Source organism: Stylophora pistillata, chromosome 5, assembly GCF_964205215.1.
Source record: "Stylophora pistillata chromosome 5, jaStyPist1.2, whole genome shotgun sequence".
Taxonomy (NCBI): Eukaryota; Metazoa; Cnidaria; class Anthozoa; order Scleractinia; family Pocilloporidae; genus Stylophora; species Stylophora pistillata.
Genome location: NC_142523.1, coordinates 7,492,924 through 7,512,220, shown reverse-complemented (window position 1 = coordinate 7,512,220; position 19,297 = coordinate 7,492,924). Strand labels below are relative to the sequence as shown.

General features: G+C 37.4%; 1 protein-coding gene across 1 annotated transcript in view; it reads right to left on the bottom strand.

Moving 5' to 3' along the window:
• LOC111319026 (fibronectin type III domain-containing protein-like) overlaps nt 1-14,023 on the bottom strand; it is a 95,663-nt gene extending 81,640 nt beyond the window's left edge. Inside the window, exons 1-3 of the mRNA XM_088759789.1 lie at nt 13,947-14,023; nt 12,868-13,215; nt 3,641-3,946 (exon numbers count right to left, since the gene is read on the bottom strand). Coding sequence (XP_088615915.1) covers nt 3,641-3,946; nt 12,868-13,215; nt 13,947-14,001 — 709 coding nt within the window. The 5' untranslated portion in view covers nt 14,002-14,023. The remainder of the gene's footprint in view (nt 1-3,640; nt 3,947-12,867; nt 13,216-13,946) is intronic.
• Between the last annotated feature and the right edge of the window lie 5,274 nt (nt 14,024-19,297).

Below are 19,297 nucleotides of genomic sequence, written 5' to 3'. Positions count from 1 at the left end.
GTTACTTGTAATATTATTCTCCTCTCTAACTGTTACACATTACTTTGTAAATAATTTCTACTTAATAAGTTTGAGTATTTTCATCACCTGTTCGATGGATAATGTTTAGATATTTAAGGGAGAAGTTACATGTTCCATCGCTTCTGGGACTCATAGTCAGAACAGTATGGAAAAACTACACCGTAAAAAGCACAAAAATCATCGGCGATCATGTCAGAATACAAGATAGATCTCTGAGGGAAAAGTGGTTTAGGTTAATCAAATCACACTGTATGGCGCCGCTCAATATCATCAAAAACAGAGAAATCCATCATGATACTTTTTGTTCCGAACAAAAAAAAAACGCGACCGATTTGAAAACTTTAACCTTGAAATAAGTGATTCACAAATCTGTCAGGAAAAAAAAACATTCTGCAAAATTTAATGTACAAGAACATGCCAGTACTAATGAGAGTACAAAAATGACTGGAAATAACTGATATCAAGATCTTAGGAGAGAAAGGGTTTAAATTTCTTTTAGCACACCATCATTCTATAACTAGATCACCTTCCGACAGCCAGGCAGTAAAGAGTCTTGTTTCTTCCCTCAACAGCTATTTCAAAACTTTTCGACAATGAATTTAGTGCCCAGGAAGGTATTTTTTGTGTCCCAGGGTCAACTAAATATCAAACACGAAAGAAATAAATACAATTATAAACAGTAATAACACTAAACCTACTCACATCACATGTTTAGTTAATGATATAAACTATGTATATGAGCACGATCCTTCGCAGTAAAGCACTATTTGAGCAATAGTGAAAATCAGACCTGAAAAAAATTTCAGGCCTGTACGGGATTCGAACCACTGACCTCTGCGATACTAGTGCAGCGCTCTACCAATTGAGCTAATTTTTCAGGTCTGATTTTCACTATTGCTCAAATAGTGCTTTACTGTGAAGGATCGTGCTCATATACGTCTCATAACCGCAGTTCACACATATGTCTCATATGTTTGTTGTTGTTTGATTTATCATCTACGGGTTTATGTCGAATTAATTTGATGGCCTGCTCCCAGTTGGCTTGTTAGCTCAATTGGTAGAGCGCTGCACTAGTATCGCAGAGGTCAGTGGTTCGAATCCCGTACAGGCCTGAAATTTTTTTCAGGTCTGATTTTCACTATTGCTCAAATAGTGCTTTACTGCGAAGGATCGTGCTCATATACGTCTCATAACCGCAGTTCACACATATGTTTCATATGTTTGTTGTTGTTTGATATAAACTATGATAATAATTATAGTAACAGTAATGATGATAACAATGACAAAAACAAAAACAAAAAAAATAAATAAATGCTAATATATTCAGAGAATAACACGGGCGTTCTCAGAGAAAAAAGAATGCCAAGCGCTCCCAATAGGAATCAAACCTACATGTACTGTGACCTTCTAATTGATACTTCGGATACTCTAGCACTGAGCTTCTCCGTAGGACAAAAAAAAAAAAAAAAGACATGGCAGGCTATATAAAAACTGTTTATTTCTTTTTCCATCATACGCTTTAAAAATTCATCCATTAATTCATTAATATTAGTATAAATTGGCTTTTATTTAGTTTAGGTTTTTTGTTAATGCAGCAATGTTTTTATAACATAAGATACATATATATGTACAGTATACTGGCTTAAGGAACAGCAGCATTACAGACATGTTTCATGAGTGTAAATGTAACATATTGCATGCAATTTACACAAATTATGTGCATGTCATGTGCAAGTAAAAGAAATACACAAAAATACGTGTAAAAAATTACATGCAAATTCTTCATAGTGCATGTGAAATTAATTTTTACTCCCAGAGTTTCGTGTAAAAGAGGGCAGAGTATTTACTGCTGAATATTAATTACTAGCCTAAGTAATAGGTGGCTTTTTCTTGCAGAAAAATGTTGCACGTCTAACAGCACTGCTGGTTTTCGAAGAATGCATAAAATTTCGACTTTGTATTTCAAAACTTCATCAAAAGGTTTTTGCTTGCATATCTGTCATCTGAACATCACAAATTGGCTGGCTCACCTTATGTTTGCATTTGTTTACATTTCACTTTCCTTTCGTGATTAGTTTGAACATGTGGAATTAAGCGACAATAATCATAAATTACACGTAAGAGTAAAGATATGCTACCCTGTTATCCATTTCATTTTCCTCTAACCATTTAATTTTTGCTCATGAATGAGCGCACTGACAATCTATTTTAGGATCATGCTAAAACGCATGATTGTGTGTTCGCCTTTTTCACCTTCCCCTTGATCTGAATATAAGACCAAGACTTTTGTGCCAACAGCATATTACCTTCGTGGTATAAGGCATCAATGTTTTTGCCCAAACAAACTTAGTCTGTCGACCTAAAATAAACTATCTTGCAAGCATCAATTAACTGTGTCCTAGTTTTAAACACTCGCTACTTCATTCCACACAGCATCCAGTTTCACTTAAACACTTGGTGTTTTATGTTTAACTAGAAAAAGACATGTTTTAAATTCTCATGACACTTGCCGTTGAGTTTGTTTTTTATGCACACTAAGTACATACATGTAATTTTTAGAATATTAAAAACATGTGAGTCATACTTTACAATAGTCCAGCTTTATTAAAAGTTTAACTTTACTTTTGTTAAAATACAATTCTGTTGATCTAGACTGTATTGCTAGGTGGGGGGGGGTAATATTTTTCACCAATTGCATTTTTAAAAATGTGGAAACAATCATGGGAACAGAATTCAAAATAACACACATTTACTCGTAGCGGAACATAAACAAGATCCACTTGTAAACCCTACATGCATGAAAGTGTATAAAACTTCCTTCTGGAATATTGACATGTATGCTTGAAGTAATCCCGTTTACACTGGAATCTAACCTTTTGCTTTTCTACAGTGTGCCATTGCTCAAACTAAGCCAGCAAATTGAATCTCTAAATCAAAGCACCACAAGTTCTGATTTTGGTTATTTTTGGTTATGTCACATGATCTCAAGCATTTCCATCGATCGTTTGCTCATTACAGGTAAAACTTTTGATATTTAATCAATCGAATCTGGGATACCCCTACAAAGGAAATTTCACTTAGCGTGGTTTGAAATGAGGGAAAAATTTTAAAAGATGAAGGCAATCCGACGATAAAACCTTATTCTAAGAACACACACGCAAGGCTCAATTTCTCAAACATTGAAATAGACTGACTGAGATTCTAACTTCCACTGTTGAATTCATGTTCACGGCTAGGTGGAAAATACATGCAAGCCACATGAAATGGACACGGTAATTCTTACTTGAGTCAAATTACAAGCAGACTGCGTGTACTTTAAGTTACGTGAAATGGTTTGTGTAAAATTTTACGCACGCATAACTTGCACGTAAATCCGCCATCTTGCATACAATTTGTGCGTGTATAGGTACTGCTATTCCTACAGCCAGTACTATATGTATGCTCATCTGAGGCATCTGGGTCTGTAAACAGACTAGTTTAAAAACACCTCTGCTCTTTCTTTGAGATATTGACAGCTCCATGGTAAGCGAGGACACATTTTGTACATGTATATAAATTAAAGCACTGTAAGCATAAATAAAATTAGAAAGATGTAAAATATTTTAATAACTATTTTCACCTGCACTGCTTCTAGTCACAGTCAGAAAGCCAGATTGGTAGATGGTATTTGCTGCAATAATGGTACAAGCAATTCCTTTCAATGCTGAGATTTTGTCCACGTCAGCTTGGGTGATAAACATGATGTGTAGTGTACCAACTGGGGTTATGGCTATATGTTCTCCTCTGTTAAGCCGGATGTTGTCCTTATTTGCCCAAGTATAAGAAGCACCATAACTGCCACCATGTGGTGGGCAATCAAAAGAAAAAGGATCCCCAAGATTCACTGTCCGTGTAATGGATGTTTTAGAGACAAAATCTTCAACATCTAAAGGAAATGAAGCATATTAACATAAATTCCAAAATTAACAGATCCATAAAACAGTGCTGAACATTTCAATTCTGATAACACTTGTTCAAAATACCAACTTCAAGTTGTTTTGTGCAAGGATATCACCCTTTTCTCAAAAATTCATCTCTGGCAAACTTCATGATAACCAAGAAACAAGAAAGTCCAAATTAGGATTGGTTTTAGTTTTTAAAGATGATACTAGCTGTGACAAACTTTCAGAAAGTCTTAACAGAGGGTTCTTACTTCTGCTAGCTCTAAACATTTTCAAGTATATAATGTCAACAAATTAAGGCAGCAGTACATGAATGTCACATCAGCACTATTCAGGAGTGTTCTTGTATTCAATTGTCACTTTGACCAAAGCCTTGAGTGATCAGGACCTCAATCAGATGCTTGGGCCTCAGAAAGACATTCCTCCTCCCACCTATATATTTTAAAAGCAGTTTTACCCTGTCACTCATTTGAGGCTGACAAGGAATTACCGGAGCAACCCATGCAAAAATAAATGTGTGATCACACGTGTGATCACACATTGAAAGTGTGATAGAAGTGTGATTCTTGAAATCACACTTCATCACATTTTCTATGTGTGTTTTGGTTAAAATCACACGTTCTGAAGTGTGATAATATATGTGTGACATGTAAAGTATGAGTTTGACGTGATGGTCAAATCACACTCGTTATTATAGTGTTATTCTGTTGAACTGACGAATACAAGCCTGGAGCTTCTTATTAGGTAATGAAGTGGCAGGTCTGTTTACATGAGCAAACTTTAATTGCTAATTTCATTTACAGATATCACTGTAGAAAGTGTATTATAGTTTGTCTCATGATGTACAGTAGTACATGACACCTGTAGCTGTTAAATCACTTCTGCGGCACAGGCTAATGATGAAGTCACGTGCGACGAAAAGCAGAACATTTGAAATATCTTGTTATTGCTAACAGGCCTGTGAGTCTCAGTAGGTAAGCTTTCCTTTATTTCAAAGTTAGTATGGGATATGGATGGCTTTGGCTGGCTGCAATTGACAAAATAATTTTTGTCATCATTGCTCAGGTGAGCTGTAGATAACTGATCATCAACAATTGTTTTCTGGCGAGTGGCCCCTAAATAGTCCACTGTTCTAGCGATGACCTGTTGTGTTACTTGACTGTAGACATGCAGGCTACAGAAATCCTCAATCCTACTTTTCCATGTTATTTGAAAAAAGTCTGGTGTGAATTACTTCTTTTGTTCTACTCATTGGGGAAGACCATACATTTCTTGCATATGATAATTAGTTTTAAAACACTGTTGAGTCATCCGAACCTTCAATCGTGCTCCGCCAAGTTTGGAAAGGGGGAAATTGTAGCATATCCTTCCACCTGTTTTGTCACCATACACACACATTTTAATTATGTTGGTTACACGTATTGCTGTGAGGTTTAGGTGCTTGTTACTTAAATCTACTAGCATGATGTGTGTAGCTAGTTTTTCTTTGTCACTCCTTGGCCATACATACTTTTTTAGAACTCTGTGGTTTTTTACCTCCTTATCCACATCAAGAATACACTTCTCAGTCACTTTAAAGGGTCTAACAATGGCTATTGGATCCTTGTCGTTTACAATAATGTGGGTCAAAATTTCACCATAGAGCAGAACACCATTGCAGTTTCTAAACTCAACAGTATATGAATTCATTGAGTTTGTGCGAGGATACTGTGATGAATAGAACACTTGCTGATTTATGTGCATTCAGTGGCACTGCTTCACTCTGCTTTCCCCTGTCAAAGCCTGTAATCCCATGTCTTCTAAAAGTAGGTTTACTGGTACCAAAGCCTCTGGATCTAAGGTTGCCTCTATCACCTTTCCAACGGCTGCTGAGCTTTCAAACTGGTGTGTGATGTTAATCCTGAAATACTAAAAGGAGCCATTTCTTACTGTCATTCTTGTTAGTCAAGTTTTAAGTTCACTAAACCATCTTAAGTACACCACTGACACCATAAAGATGTATCGAAAAAATACACATTAATATTAATTGGTTATAAGTGATTAATATTTACATGTCAAATTCTTTCTAACACACACCCGGCCTCTCAGTCACAGTCAATTTTCTGATCATCGTCTTGACTTCACCTGCAATGCTAGCTCTGTTAGCTAATTCCAAACATAGATTTGGAGGTCTGTTCAGCATTGCCAAGGCCAATGATACCTACAAGTGATGAAATACAATAAGAATTGACATAACATAGCAGCCATATTTTGATTGTTTGTTTTCCTTTACACAAATGAATCCCTGTTCGATTTGCTTCCTTCCCCTTGGATTTTACTAGCACTGTAATAGGGATACAAGTAAAACAGTTCAGGCTTATTGCTTATTTGGGTCATTTAGATACAGAGGATAATCGGGTATTTGGTTTTTAAACTAGCGCTTTTATTACTGAAAGTGAAATAATCAGTATAAAGTTCTTATAAGTACTCAATACTATTAGAGATTTCTGTCCTGTGCTACACACTGATGAACTTACCACAGTACGGTAATGTGTGATGTGTACAAAGAATGCCTGTACAGGATATTAGTTGTATACGTTACATGCATATATTCAAACAATAATCTCCATTCAGTACTTAATTTAGAATTTAGTTGAAACAAAAATAGCAGTTGTATTAACCTGTGAAATAACTTTCGCTGTTCCATGAATCAAATTCTTTGACACAGCATTCATGCCTTCAAATCCAAAGCAGGAATAGGCCCATAATGGATCCAAGGTGGCAAGAATGTCAGTAAGATGAAATAACAAACAAGTCGCATTAAAAAGGAATGCATGTTTGGGGTCCCTTCATGACAGTAAAGAAGGGCTGGGATGAGGTACTTTTTGCTGTACCTTTGGAAATATAAACAAACATAAATTAAGCTGTTATTGTATGTAAATCATAAGAAGATGCTCTTCTGTATTAGAATGCAAATTTCAATTGTCTTATTACAATAGGTCTTGTAAAAATAAACTTTGAATAAAATTAATAATTACAATGATGAAAAAAATTTATCTTGCATCAAACTGGATTTTTCCTGATAACACAAAATCTGTGTTCATGTTGCTGGATAAGCACAGGAAAGCTACATACATCACATATACTTGCATGTGGTCAGGTCTGTTTTTCCTACCTTTGCTCAATGGGAAGTTCATTGATGGCTAAACACACTGACCAAAGATACCCCTTCTTTGAGGAAGACAATACACTCACTCCATTGGTGTTTAGAGTAAAAGAAATATTCCAAGGCACTGGAGAAATGAATCTTCCTGGGAAATGTGGTGTTTATACAGATTTCCATCATATATATCCTGTAAGCAGTTATTTCCAGATGCAGTTATTTCCAGTTGCAGTTCTTGGTGATTGTGATATAAGACTGCAGAATTTGGCATCTATGACAAAAAGGGCACTTTAGTCTAATAAAAAGATTTTAATAATATAAACGCATGTCAGGCTATGAAATGTTCAAAGGATGCATTGCCGGGCTTCCACATTAAAAAGGGGCTGATGTGAAAAATTTATATAAATGACCTTTGACAGCTTACATATTACAGTCTGGTACTAATGCCTTGGAACATGCCTAAACTAGGTAAACATGCAAATTCCACACAATCTTTAAGATCTGAATGGGGAATTGATTTCATTCAATTACAAAAATAATTTGAACAATGTGTAAACTAGAAGGCCATACCCCATGTGCATACAGTAAATCTTAGAAATAGTCCTGACAACAATAAAAAAAAAGTTTGTCTCACCAAGAAACAATTGTCTTAGTTTTTCTTCAACATTCAACTCTGCACATGTCACAGTTCCTGCTTCTTTACAACCTCTACAGGCAGTGCATCGTGTTTTGCCCTGTTTTAAAAGCTATCCACAGTGCTTACACATGTAGTGAAGAGTGGGCGCTTTATTACCAAAAAATTTGGTAAACAATCCATTGAGACGGTCAATTGAAGTCACCATTTTACATCCTACAGATGGTCCCACAGTCTGGATGAGGTAGAGGAGGTCTTGAAGAGCCACTTTTGTAAGGCGGTGCTTGGTAACGAAAAGCATCACAAGAGTGCAGCATTCAAATACCGATAAGCTTGCACTCTCATACAACGCGTCTTTCGTGAAATCATCTAAGCGATCTTGCTCGAGCTCCTGATTGTTTTTAGTATGGCTAAGGTCGCCCGGCATACCTTCACTGTCTTCAGGCTCACTTAAAGTTTCATCACTAGACATAATTGATATAAATGACGACCAAGGAGGAGAGCTCATCACCAGATGAATCTTTCTCTCCATCAGAAGCAGACGTACTTGACTGTCCATTTCATCCTCGTTGTCGGTGCTGTACGTACCGAAGTGCGCTTTTTCTAATGAGTAGCCTTCCTTTGTTCTCTGTTCTTCCCCAGCATCTACGACCTTAAGATCGGAGGTACCTTTTCCTGTTTCAACTGGAAACGGAGAAGGTGACCTGCGGTTGATAGGAAGTAATCTTCTCTTGTGGTATTTTAACCCTCTTAGCCGTTTGCGAGTTATTAGGGACTTTAAGCAAACCACGACGGTGCGGCTACGGCGACGAGAACGTGGAAAAACAATAGATCTAATTGTCAGAACAATAACGTCTGACGTCTGTTCTCAACCTTACACTGCACCCATAATTCAGCCTCTGGGCTGCAAGTGGTCAGATATAAAACTATATTTACTGTATTCATATTCAACAATAGCCCAGCACGTGCGTTTTAAAACTTTGTACATTTCTTAGCCGTCCTTTGCAAAACAACAGAGACCTTACGCAAACCACGACGGGGACGGCAACGGGAACGTGAATAAACAAAAGATCTAATTGGAAGAACAATAGCCCAGCACGTGCGTTTTAAAACTTTGTTCCTTTCTTAGCCGCCCTTTGCAAAACAACAACGTGAAATCACCAAAATTTGCGTCGTCTGCGAACCGAAACCGCAATGGCAAATTATTTTAATTTTCATTTGGCCCTCAATGCTACTTTCACGCGTTATATTAAGTTTGAGGTCTGGCGCCCTATGAGACGGTAAACACATGCAGTCATTTTCGAAGTTCTAACTAAAAGTAAAAATTAATTTTTTAATCGACGTCTCTCGTGGCGTTGCCGTCCTGACTGCGTAAGGTCCCTAACAACGTGAAATCATCAAAAAATGCGTCGTCTGCGAAGCGAAACCGCGGTGGCAAATTATTTTAATTTACATTTGGAACTCAACGCTACTTTTATGCGTTATGTTGAGTTTGAGCTCTGGCGCCCTATGAGACGGTAAACACATATGTAGCCATTTTCGAAATTCTAACTAATAGTAGAAACTCATTTTTTAATTGACGTCTTCCGTGGCGTTGCCGTCCTGACTGCTTAAAGTCCCTATTTCTTTTTCGAGAACGGGTTTTAACAACCTCTACCCTTTCGTAGTTGCCATCCGTTGTGAAAGACAATGAAGTACAGGAAGATCGGAATGAAGTAAAGGAGGATCGGAATGAAGTAGTACTACTAAGAGTTACTTTCATCAAAAGAATCTGCTGCAGAGCTGAGCTCAGGAGTCGCCATGTTTTTTCTTCTTGTGCACACAAGCCCCTACAGAACCATGGGATATCAAATATTTTATCTCGTTTCCACACTTCCCCGCCTTTTACGTTAATCTTGTTTTGCGCTTTGTTTGGTTCGAACAAAACGGTTTAAGGTCTTTTCCCTCTCGAATCTTTTTTAATCAACTTTGGAATGAACAGCTTACCATCCAGAGCGAAAAGAATACCTAAGCGTTACGTGAAACCGGGTGAAGGGGAGTCAATAAGAGCTGATAGTTTCGAAAGAGACTGTTTGGGGCTGCGTCGGTGGGAGTAACGAAATAATTTGGATATATCAACAAAGTTGAAATGGTAAATTGGCCACCATAACGATTACAAAAGCTGACGTTTCGAGCGTTAGCCCTTCGCTCCGACGAAGGACTAACGCTCGAAACGTCAGCTTTTGTAATCGTTACGGTGGCCAATTTACCATTTCAACTTTGTTGATATATCCAAATTATTAAGTCAATAAGAGGCTCGTTTGACGGTAGTTCGGATGGGTGCTTGTAGCCTGCATGACATAAAAACAAAGAAATCTTTTAAGCTCAAGGTTAACTGCTTAGCTAAAGAAAAGGTCCTAGGTTAACTAAGACGGTTTTTTGTGTGAGGTTTGTGCTCATGCTTCCAAAAAATGAAAATTACATGGCCTGGCTGAACTTATGACTTCGTTATGGGCTAGCATTTTCAAGTTTAATTTGCCGTCGTTTGGAATTTGATCAACCGCCCGCGCGCGGGAAGGTGAGTGTGAATCGTACTGGTATGTTTGACGCTCTTTTCCTGAAAATCAAATTAAGAAAAAACATATTTAAATATTTTTTGTGTCATACACCAGAAATGTGAGTTTCTGGTTCTAATTCAATTTTTTTGGTTGATATATGAATTTACTGATCTGAATGAACTACAGAAACCTACCACTTGGTTCAGTGGAACGACCGTAAAGATCCAGACATGGCGTAAATATAAGTTAGGGAAGAGAATTTAAACTGGATGACGAACTTCTTTCATTATGGCCGGAGGATAACAGTGCAAAGTCTCAATTTTATGAAGCATGCATACTGGTAATTCAAGGTAATCGTATTTAATTCATTCCCGATCGGTAAACCGCGGATAAAGCTGGGCCTAGAAACAATATGAGAATTTTTTTTAAAGATATATTTGGAATATCTCATGAAATTTACAAATAGTTAGGAATTGGTATACATGAGTTTGGACATGCTGTTTTATCCTACTTGTCTTTAGTCTATGTCAATCTTGTACCTGTTGCCCACATGCTTCTCAGTCAGCAACCATCTGCTGACCGTGGAGGCCTTGGACTCTAAAGCACAATATTGGGAGTACTACAGTGTTTGCAGTGCCTGCCAGCTAATTAATAATTTTAATACTCTTACAAGTTCTAATTGCTATATAAGTCAATCTAATGTCAACTACATTCATGAAAAAGCATTGGACAACAACAAACTTTTAGCCATAAAAAGTTAGTTGATTTTACTGATTTTGTAGTTAGTTTACATGTAAATGTAAAGGCGTGAGTAGTCCATTGGTCAGTGCGCTGGACTCTGGGTCAGATGGCCCAGGTTCAAGTCGTGGCTGGGGCTTGACGTTGTGTCCTTAAGCAAGACGCTTCATTCACATTGCTACGTCTTCTCGGATAGGACGTAAAGCCGGAGGTCCTGTCTCCTGCACCTATCAATTAGTTAATTTCGGCAGGGAACGTTAAAGAACCCACATGACGAAATTACTGTGATGTGGTCTGGCCTGTTTACTGGGAATCGGGGGAGGTGGCATCTGTAAAAATTTCTCCTTATTAATTGTAAACTGCCGCCGGCAGTCTGGAAAAGTCCCCCGCACAGTGTTGTAAAGCGCATTAGAGCATTTACATGGAAATGCGCTATAGAAATCGATCTTATTATTATTATTATTATTATTATTATTATTATTATAAATGCTGTATAAAAAAGTTGGCCATCATTTGGCAGATTTTCATGTCTAAAAATCTATCCTGACCGAACTTGGGCTTAAAAACTTGCTGTAACAGCACTGTCATTGTTGGGTTAGGTGCCTCTAGATTATAATTTAAATCTTGCATGTTAGCTATCCTATCTCAAATTATTTTTGTTCATCGATTTTGCTTTCTTTCCTCTGACTATTCCAGGTTTCCTATTTAAACATTTGCCAGTACAAGACGGAGAAACTATGGAGCAAGTGTGGGCAGTTGTGATGAAATCCAACAACAACAAGTGCTGGGGATATCATCATGCCAAATATAAGCATACAGAAAACAAATCTACAGATTAAAAAATAATGAAATGAACATGTTAAAAAAATTTGTAATGCAAAATCGTACACACAATATATTTGATTGATGATTATGCACCAAAATAATCATTATTGTGAAAATTTGTAGCTTCGTCTTCCAGTATATATAATTATGGCAATCTTTTTTTGTCTTGATCTAGATTTTTTATTTAGGTTTGGATGGTGATCTCCCCTCCCCCTCCAAAAAAAAACCCTGCACAGGAGGCGAGGATTTCTTTTGATTTGACTGTGCCAGAGGAGAGGGATTTTGAGGAAATTGGTCAATTCGCTAGTTTTATTTGCTAATTACATCATGACTTAATTAGCTAAAAAGTTCATTGTTATCAGTTTTCTCTTAATGTATCTGATCAATCGAAGCCAATTTTACATTTGTATTAAACTGTTCCACTCTGTTTAGAAAAAGTTAGATGTTTGTCACTATTTTGTGCCAGGTTTGCCTTATGTTATTCAGCATGTAGGATGTTTAATGTTTATTACAGATAATTAAATGATAAGAAAATGTTATGCAAATTTACCAAAGAAATTACATAGTATTGACAATTCAGCAAAATGTATCAGCTACTTTTATAATAATTATATTATAATTAAGTGAGGAAATTTCAACACTATATTACAAAATTAAAAGTTTTCCCTTTTTATGTGAGTACTTATCATTTAGCTATGGGTGCAATTGACCAATATGCATTATATTGCAATCATGATACATATTGTCAAGCCTTTTAGGGGCGAATTCAATCGCGATCTAAGGAAGTGTGATTTAATGTTAATAGATATATGTAATTTTATCTAGAATCCCACTTGTAAAGTTTGATCACACTTGAAATCACACGTGTGATTCACCCTTTTTCACACTTTATCACACTACTTTTCACACTTTACAGAAGTGTGAAAAGTATGATTCACACATCTTATAAAATATCACACGTGTGATCACACTTTAAATCACATGTGTGATCACACATTTATTTTTGCATGGAAAACGATTGTCACTTACATGTTACTGCGACTTGCACCTTTCTACTGAATGTTTCTTTGTTGGCAGTGGTGTCCTTGACAAAACATTGATAGTTTCCACTATTCTCAGCTTCCAGGTAACTTCCAGTTAATGAACCATCAGCACCAAGTGTGTACTTGGCACTTGGAAAAGTAATATCAGTTTCATTATGCTGCCATCGCCACTCTAGTGGGTTGTCACCCTGTGCATCACATGGGAGTCTAAAGCCCCAGTTCTCAGAAGTATCAAACTTTTTGCCAGACTTAACTACTTCTGGCTTAATCAAATTCCCTTCAAAGAAACCTACAATTCTAGGAGGGGCAGGTTGTGGCTGAAAAACACCTTGACCTGGAATAATAAAAACACCCACAATCAATACACAAAGATATGATTTAAGACCAAAAAAGTTATCTTCATCAAATACCAAATTGCTTCCTTTTTCCTGTGTTGCCTTTACATCATATTCAATATTCATAACCAACAAGCACATGACTGTAACTACGCAAAGCATATTTAATGTTCACAGTTGACACAAAATGATTTGAGAATGTACTCTAATTCTTGCATAATATTGACTGAATGATGCATATCATCTTTCAGTTTTATCTATGGCTCATTAATATTCAAGACATATTTTATATTCAGACTACTCGGCCCAGTCCCCACAAGGTTCGACTGTGCCCAACCATTCCATTCACAAGAGACTTAGGGATTACAATAGTCCGTTTTATAGTTGTGGGCTTGGGGGCCAAGCCTTTGAACAGGAGTGAAGCCAAGGGTGACCCTGTTGTGATTGAGACCTGTATCCACTTAGCATGATAACAAAGAAATTTGCGTTTGAAAAGCAGCAACATCTCTATCATAACAAGGTCACCCTTAGCCTCATTCCTGTTTAAAGGCTTGGCCACCAAGCCCACAACTGTAAAAAGGACTATTGGTCCACCAAACTCATAAGGATAATTGACATCAGTAGTAGGTCATTGAAATAAAAAAGTGAAAGGTACAGGTTGTTAAATCTATACAAAAAAATGTTACATTATTACAGTAATTGCGGATTTATCAAAATCAACAAAAATTACCCTTTCTCAGAGTAGCAATGCCAGAAATCCAAAATATTAAAGCCAAATGCCACATTGTGAAGAAGTGATAACACAGGCCTGGAAGAAAATTAGTCACATTCACTATTAATAACAGTGAATTGTCATATACAGGTAAACCTAGTGACAAAATATGACAGAATATATGGTATGCCCTGTTGAGTCCTAATTGTAATAACTTTCCTAAAGTCATTGGGTTATTACATTTAGGACTTTATTCATGGCGTATTGTGGGCTCTCTCGCTGATTTTAATCTGGTTTTTTTTTTTGCTTGAGAGGTAAGCCGAGAAGCATTGGCTACAAACTTTCATACTGATGTGCCTTTGGCATCAAATTGACAGATCCCAAAACAATAGAACGGTGATCAATCCGAAATCTCAGGCTTGGTCAAGAGATTTTACATTTTCGGCAAGTAATTTTTCACGAAAAAAAAATGCGTTTTCTTTTTAGTAATAACGAAAAATAGTTTCCTATCTTTCACAAATCGCGACTGGCATATCATTCACATTTCACGGCTTTTAACTTTTTAAATCACGAGTCACGGCAATTAAGAACAGCCAATCACGCTTCACTGAAAACCCCCACTTTTAACAATTGGTTCATGGTTTAGAGTGCACTCTCGAGTTATGGAGAACGCGAGAAGTTTGGAGGGCACGAAGGAAGCGTAATAGTTGCCCGAAGCAATAGCCGAGGGCAACTCTAGCTTCTTGAGTGCTCTCCAAACTTCCCACGTGCTCTATATCTCGATAGTCCACAGCTGAAAGCATGAACCAATTGTTTTAGAACATAGCCGGTGGAATTGTGCATCATCAAATCCGACACGAAAAACGGACAACAGCATCAAGCGAAGCGAATCGTGACCGCGCTGATGCCGAGTCTCCTTTTCCGTTGTTTTTCCCTTTTTCTGCCTCATTTAAGAACTCTAGCCCATGGGAAAAGGTCGAAAAATTGTCTTCGTTTTGGGACTAGTGGGCCGAGTTTCTGTTTGTACCCATTATTGTCGCGAAATATATAATTTTTCCCCGAGCTAACAATGGCCGCTCGCGCGCAAAAACAAAATTTCTGGCGAAGCGATTTGCTGACGCTATCTGCGTGCACTATCGGGATTTTGAGCACGTTTACGTATATTGAATTTGATTGCGCGGCTCTGCTAGCTATGTTCTAATTAACAATTAGTTCATGCTTTAGCGTTCACTATCGAGTTATGGAGCACGCGGGAAGTTTGGAGAACACGAAGGAGGCGTAAGAGTTGCCCGAGGCGATAGCCGAGGGCAACTCTAGCTTCATGAGTGCTCTCCAAACTTCCCACGTGCTCCATAACTCGATAGTGCACAGCTGAAAGCATGAACCAATTGTTTTAGAACATAGCCGGTGGAATTGTGCATCAAATCCGACGCGAAAAACGGACAACAATAACAGTTGAAGCGAATCGTGACGGCGCTGATGCCGAGTCTCCTTTTGCTTGTTTTTCTCTTTTTCTGCCTCATTTAAGAACTCTAGCCCAAGGGAAAAGGTGGAAACATTGTCTTCGTTTTCGGACTAGTAGGCCGAGTTTCTGTTTGTATCCATTATTGTCGCGAAATACATTATTTTCCCCGCGCTAACAATGGCCGCTCGCGCGAAAAAAAAAATTTCTGGCGAAGTCGGATTTGCTGACGCTATCAGCGTGCACTATCGGGATTTTGAGCACGTTTACGTATAATGAATTTGATTGCGCGACTCTGCCAGCTATGTTCTAATTACATTTAGACATGGAGACGAGAAGGACGAGACCAAATTATTTTTCTGACCGTTTACTAATGCAGATTTAAAAAACAAAAATCTACGACTAGTTTTTGAAGAATCATAGCATGAAATCTGAAAATTAACCTTGGGATCCTAAAGAAGTTTATGAGAAGACAAATCCAAGTTTGCGGAAGCACTGTAGCAGTTGTAAACGAACGATGTAGTTAATTTAATATTACCACTAGTGTTGTTTACCCATACAGACTGGGAACAATCTAGGACATGTGAAAGAACTGAAGCAGAAACTGTTTCCAAACAGAATTTACATAAACTTCAAAATTACCTACATTCGGGGATACAACCCGTCAATCGACAACAGATAAAGGCGTATTCTTTGCATTTTCTTCTCAATACATTGTATTTTAATAACTCCTTAGCGTCTTCCAAAATATACTACAGCCTGTGGTGGACATTATGTTGGAAGAAATTGAAAGTGATGACGCATGAATATTGGCAGCTGAAGGCTTTTGAAAAGTCCCGCAGTATATGTACTTTCTTTAGTCTTAAAACTCATTAAATGGTCTTAATTAAATGCAACCCTTTGCCTCTACTTTAAGTTAGACTTTGAGAAATATTTTTTTACTGTGCGAAAAGGTTGGAAAATGTTCCTGTTTTCCGCGATGGGTGATCATCTCGGTATTTGGTTAAGGTATTTGCTCTCTCTTTTCTGTTGTGACTGTTTAAAAAGGGACTAACAAGGGACATCGATCGGAAAGCGACAACATGTGGCGATCCTTCTTGTTCTGTCAAGGAAGATGCATCTAAATGGTGGTTAATCTTATTATGTACCTACCTTGATATTCAAGTTTCTTGACGGTGCACAATGAGACTGAGTCAATGGTTTTGAGTCAATAACTAATCTCCTATAAACAAAATAACAGCATATTTTTGTGGCGTCCTACCTTCAACCTGAAAAGTGGCGTTCTGGCGTCTGCGACGTGAGCACGCGAACGTTATGACATGCGCAGTACGTATATAGTTCCTCTAATGACTTCCGGTAGGTGTTCGTGACCTCAAGAACGCGTCTGAAGCCGCCAGAATATTTCGAGAATCGAAAATCAGTGACGAAAAATCGATTTTTTTTTATTTTGCCAAAACATCCCTTTCTGTGAACTAGTTTCGTAGAAAATATTTCAAAGTTCCAGCGATTTTCTTTCCAGCTGAAATTTTAAACAGTTTGAAAACTCGTTAAAATAGCCGTTTTCGCCTTGCCGAAACAGTCAAATCGTCACGCAACTTTAGAAAGATGTTGGCAGCACTACGCAAGTCCATTCACCATCAAACTTTGCACAGTAATTATAATATCACTGCACAATAAAAGCATATAAAAAGTTTCTTGTAATTCTCTTTGGTATGGGTTTTATCGCCGTTTTATAAAGGTGTATTTTGCACGTCTCATTTTTGGGAGACAAAATGAAGGCTAACTTTGACCGGTTTAAACGACACCTGTTACCAAAAATTTCGACATTAAAACCATATCAGACGAGAGCTCATTTATCCAACTATACACCTGGAAAGTTTGGCCGTTGGAAATTAAGTCTCGTCTCGGTAGTTGACTAAAACGTGATGCCACCCAAGCGCCGTGTAAGCGTGCACAATTCGATATTCATTTCAAGCTAATTATAGTCAGTTTGTCGAAAGTACACAGAAAAAAATTAAATGGCCATTATAAACGGCGTCAGCATCGTTATGTTTCTTCTGTGAAGCTGTGAATGTAAAGCAAAGTAGTTTTTAATCTTTCAATCTTTCTTAATCACGTGTCTCTGAACACATCGACAAGGTTTTGATTGACAAGTTATAAAGGTGATAAATTTTACGTCGTAAAAGATACGACTTAAAACTTATTTGATAAATTACGACGTAACGTGTAGTCAAAATTGAATTTTACGTCGTAACGCGAAGCGTTTTGAAGACGTTGAAAGTCCACTAAACGATGATCGAATTCTCGCCGTTAAATAGACGTCGGTGTATTTGACGCCATACTATAGAATACAAGGTTTCACGTCGTAAAATTTAGGACGTGATATCTGACAGAGGAATTTGATCCCCTTGAACGTAAAAAAGGTGTCAGAAAGTCAACTATGTGCTCAAAGTGTTTTGAGCAGTATTGAACGCCATAAATGAACGCCATACATATTAACACGGCTGACGGGATTTACAAACTTCAGAACATTTCGAAAACAGTCAGTGTTGGCTAAAACGCCGCTACTTTACACTTAAACTAATGATGTGTTGAGTTGCTTCTTATCAAATATGCACAAAAATCTTCGTGCTTAAATGAAGAAAAAGAATGCTATTTGGATCATTCACAGCATTCATGGTATAGGCAACGAACGCAATTATATTTTTCAAGTTTATTGAGCTGTACGTGACCTAAGCCGTGACGCTTAACATGTTCAGGTCAACAAAGAATTGCCTCAAATTCTTTTATTTCTGCTTTAAAAATATTGGACGAAAGAACATTATAAAAATCCGTCGAGGAAACTATCATCACATTTTTTAAAGAACTTGCCGAGAATCATTTGTGTGAAAATCAATTTAAGATGGCCCGCAAGTGATCAAATCTATTACTGATCGTCGACACATTTTTGAACGAGCACTAATTTGATCATAATGGACGACGTCTAATTGAAAACTGTAGTCATCCTTTAGCGAATGCTTGTCAGAGCGAGTCAAGAAGTAACGTTGTAAGATAGAATCATGTACAGTAGCTGTTCTTTTCCATCGCCGGTGGATTACGGTGGATTACAGTACGCCCCGCGGAAGATGCATTGACTACCCTAGTCACGTCACAGGGAGCGCATACAATCTGTTTGTGTAGCCGACCGTTGTTTTATAGTGAATGCACAGGCAGCCCAAGCTCTCTTTGAGAACCACGCAAGGAACACAATTTACACATCGATTTATAAGGATTTGTATGGGATTTTCTACAAGATAACCATAGAGATAGTTCAAAGTGAAAATATTGAATAAAAATGGTTTACCTTATTCCATACGTGTATTGCTTGCTCCTGGTGTTGTTATTTTACCGATTTCACTTGATTTAAGCGGTTTTTTTTAATCCTGGTTTACTCTTCTTAAAGAGTAGACAAGGCCGAACACTTCTGTCCGGACAGCCTCCTGAATGAAGTAATAAAAACCCAACGTGACGGTTTCTGGCTGGCACATGAGAATCTTGCTACGCATTCCAGACGCTAAAATACTATGGGATTTTGATTTTCTTCGAGGGCTAACTACGGTCCGTTTGGATGGATTATCGATTTAAAAGTAATAATAATAAATAATAATAGTACGGTATTTATATAGCGCTATTTCTATCACTATCCAATAGCGCTGTACAGTAATTTTTTAAATCGGACCGATAAGATTAAAAAACCGTAAAAATCTCTAAAACATGAGTAAAAGAAACTAGCTAATAAGGTAGTCTGTAATAATGAGAGTAAAAACTTGAAACTTATATTAAAATTAACTAATTTCCTAGCCAATTAACTAGCTCACCAACTAATCAACTAATTTACTAGCTAACTATCTAGCGGCCTAACTTACTA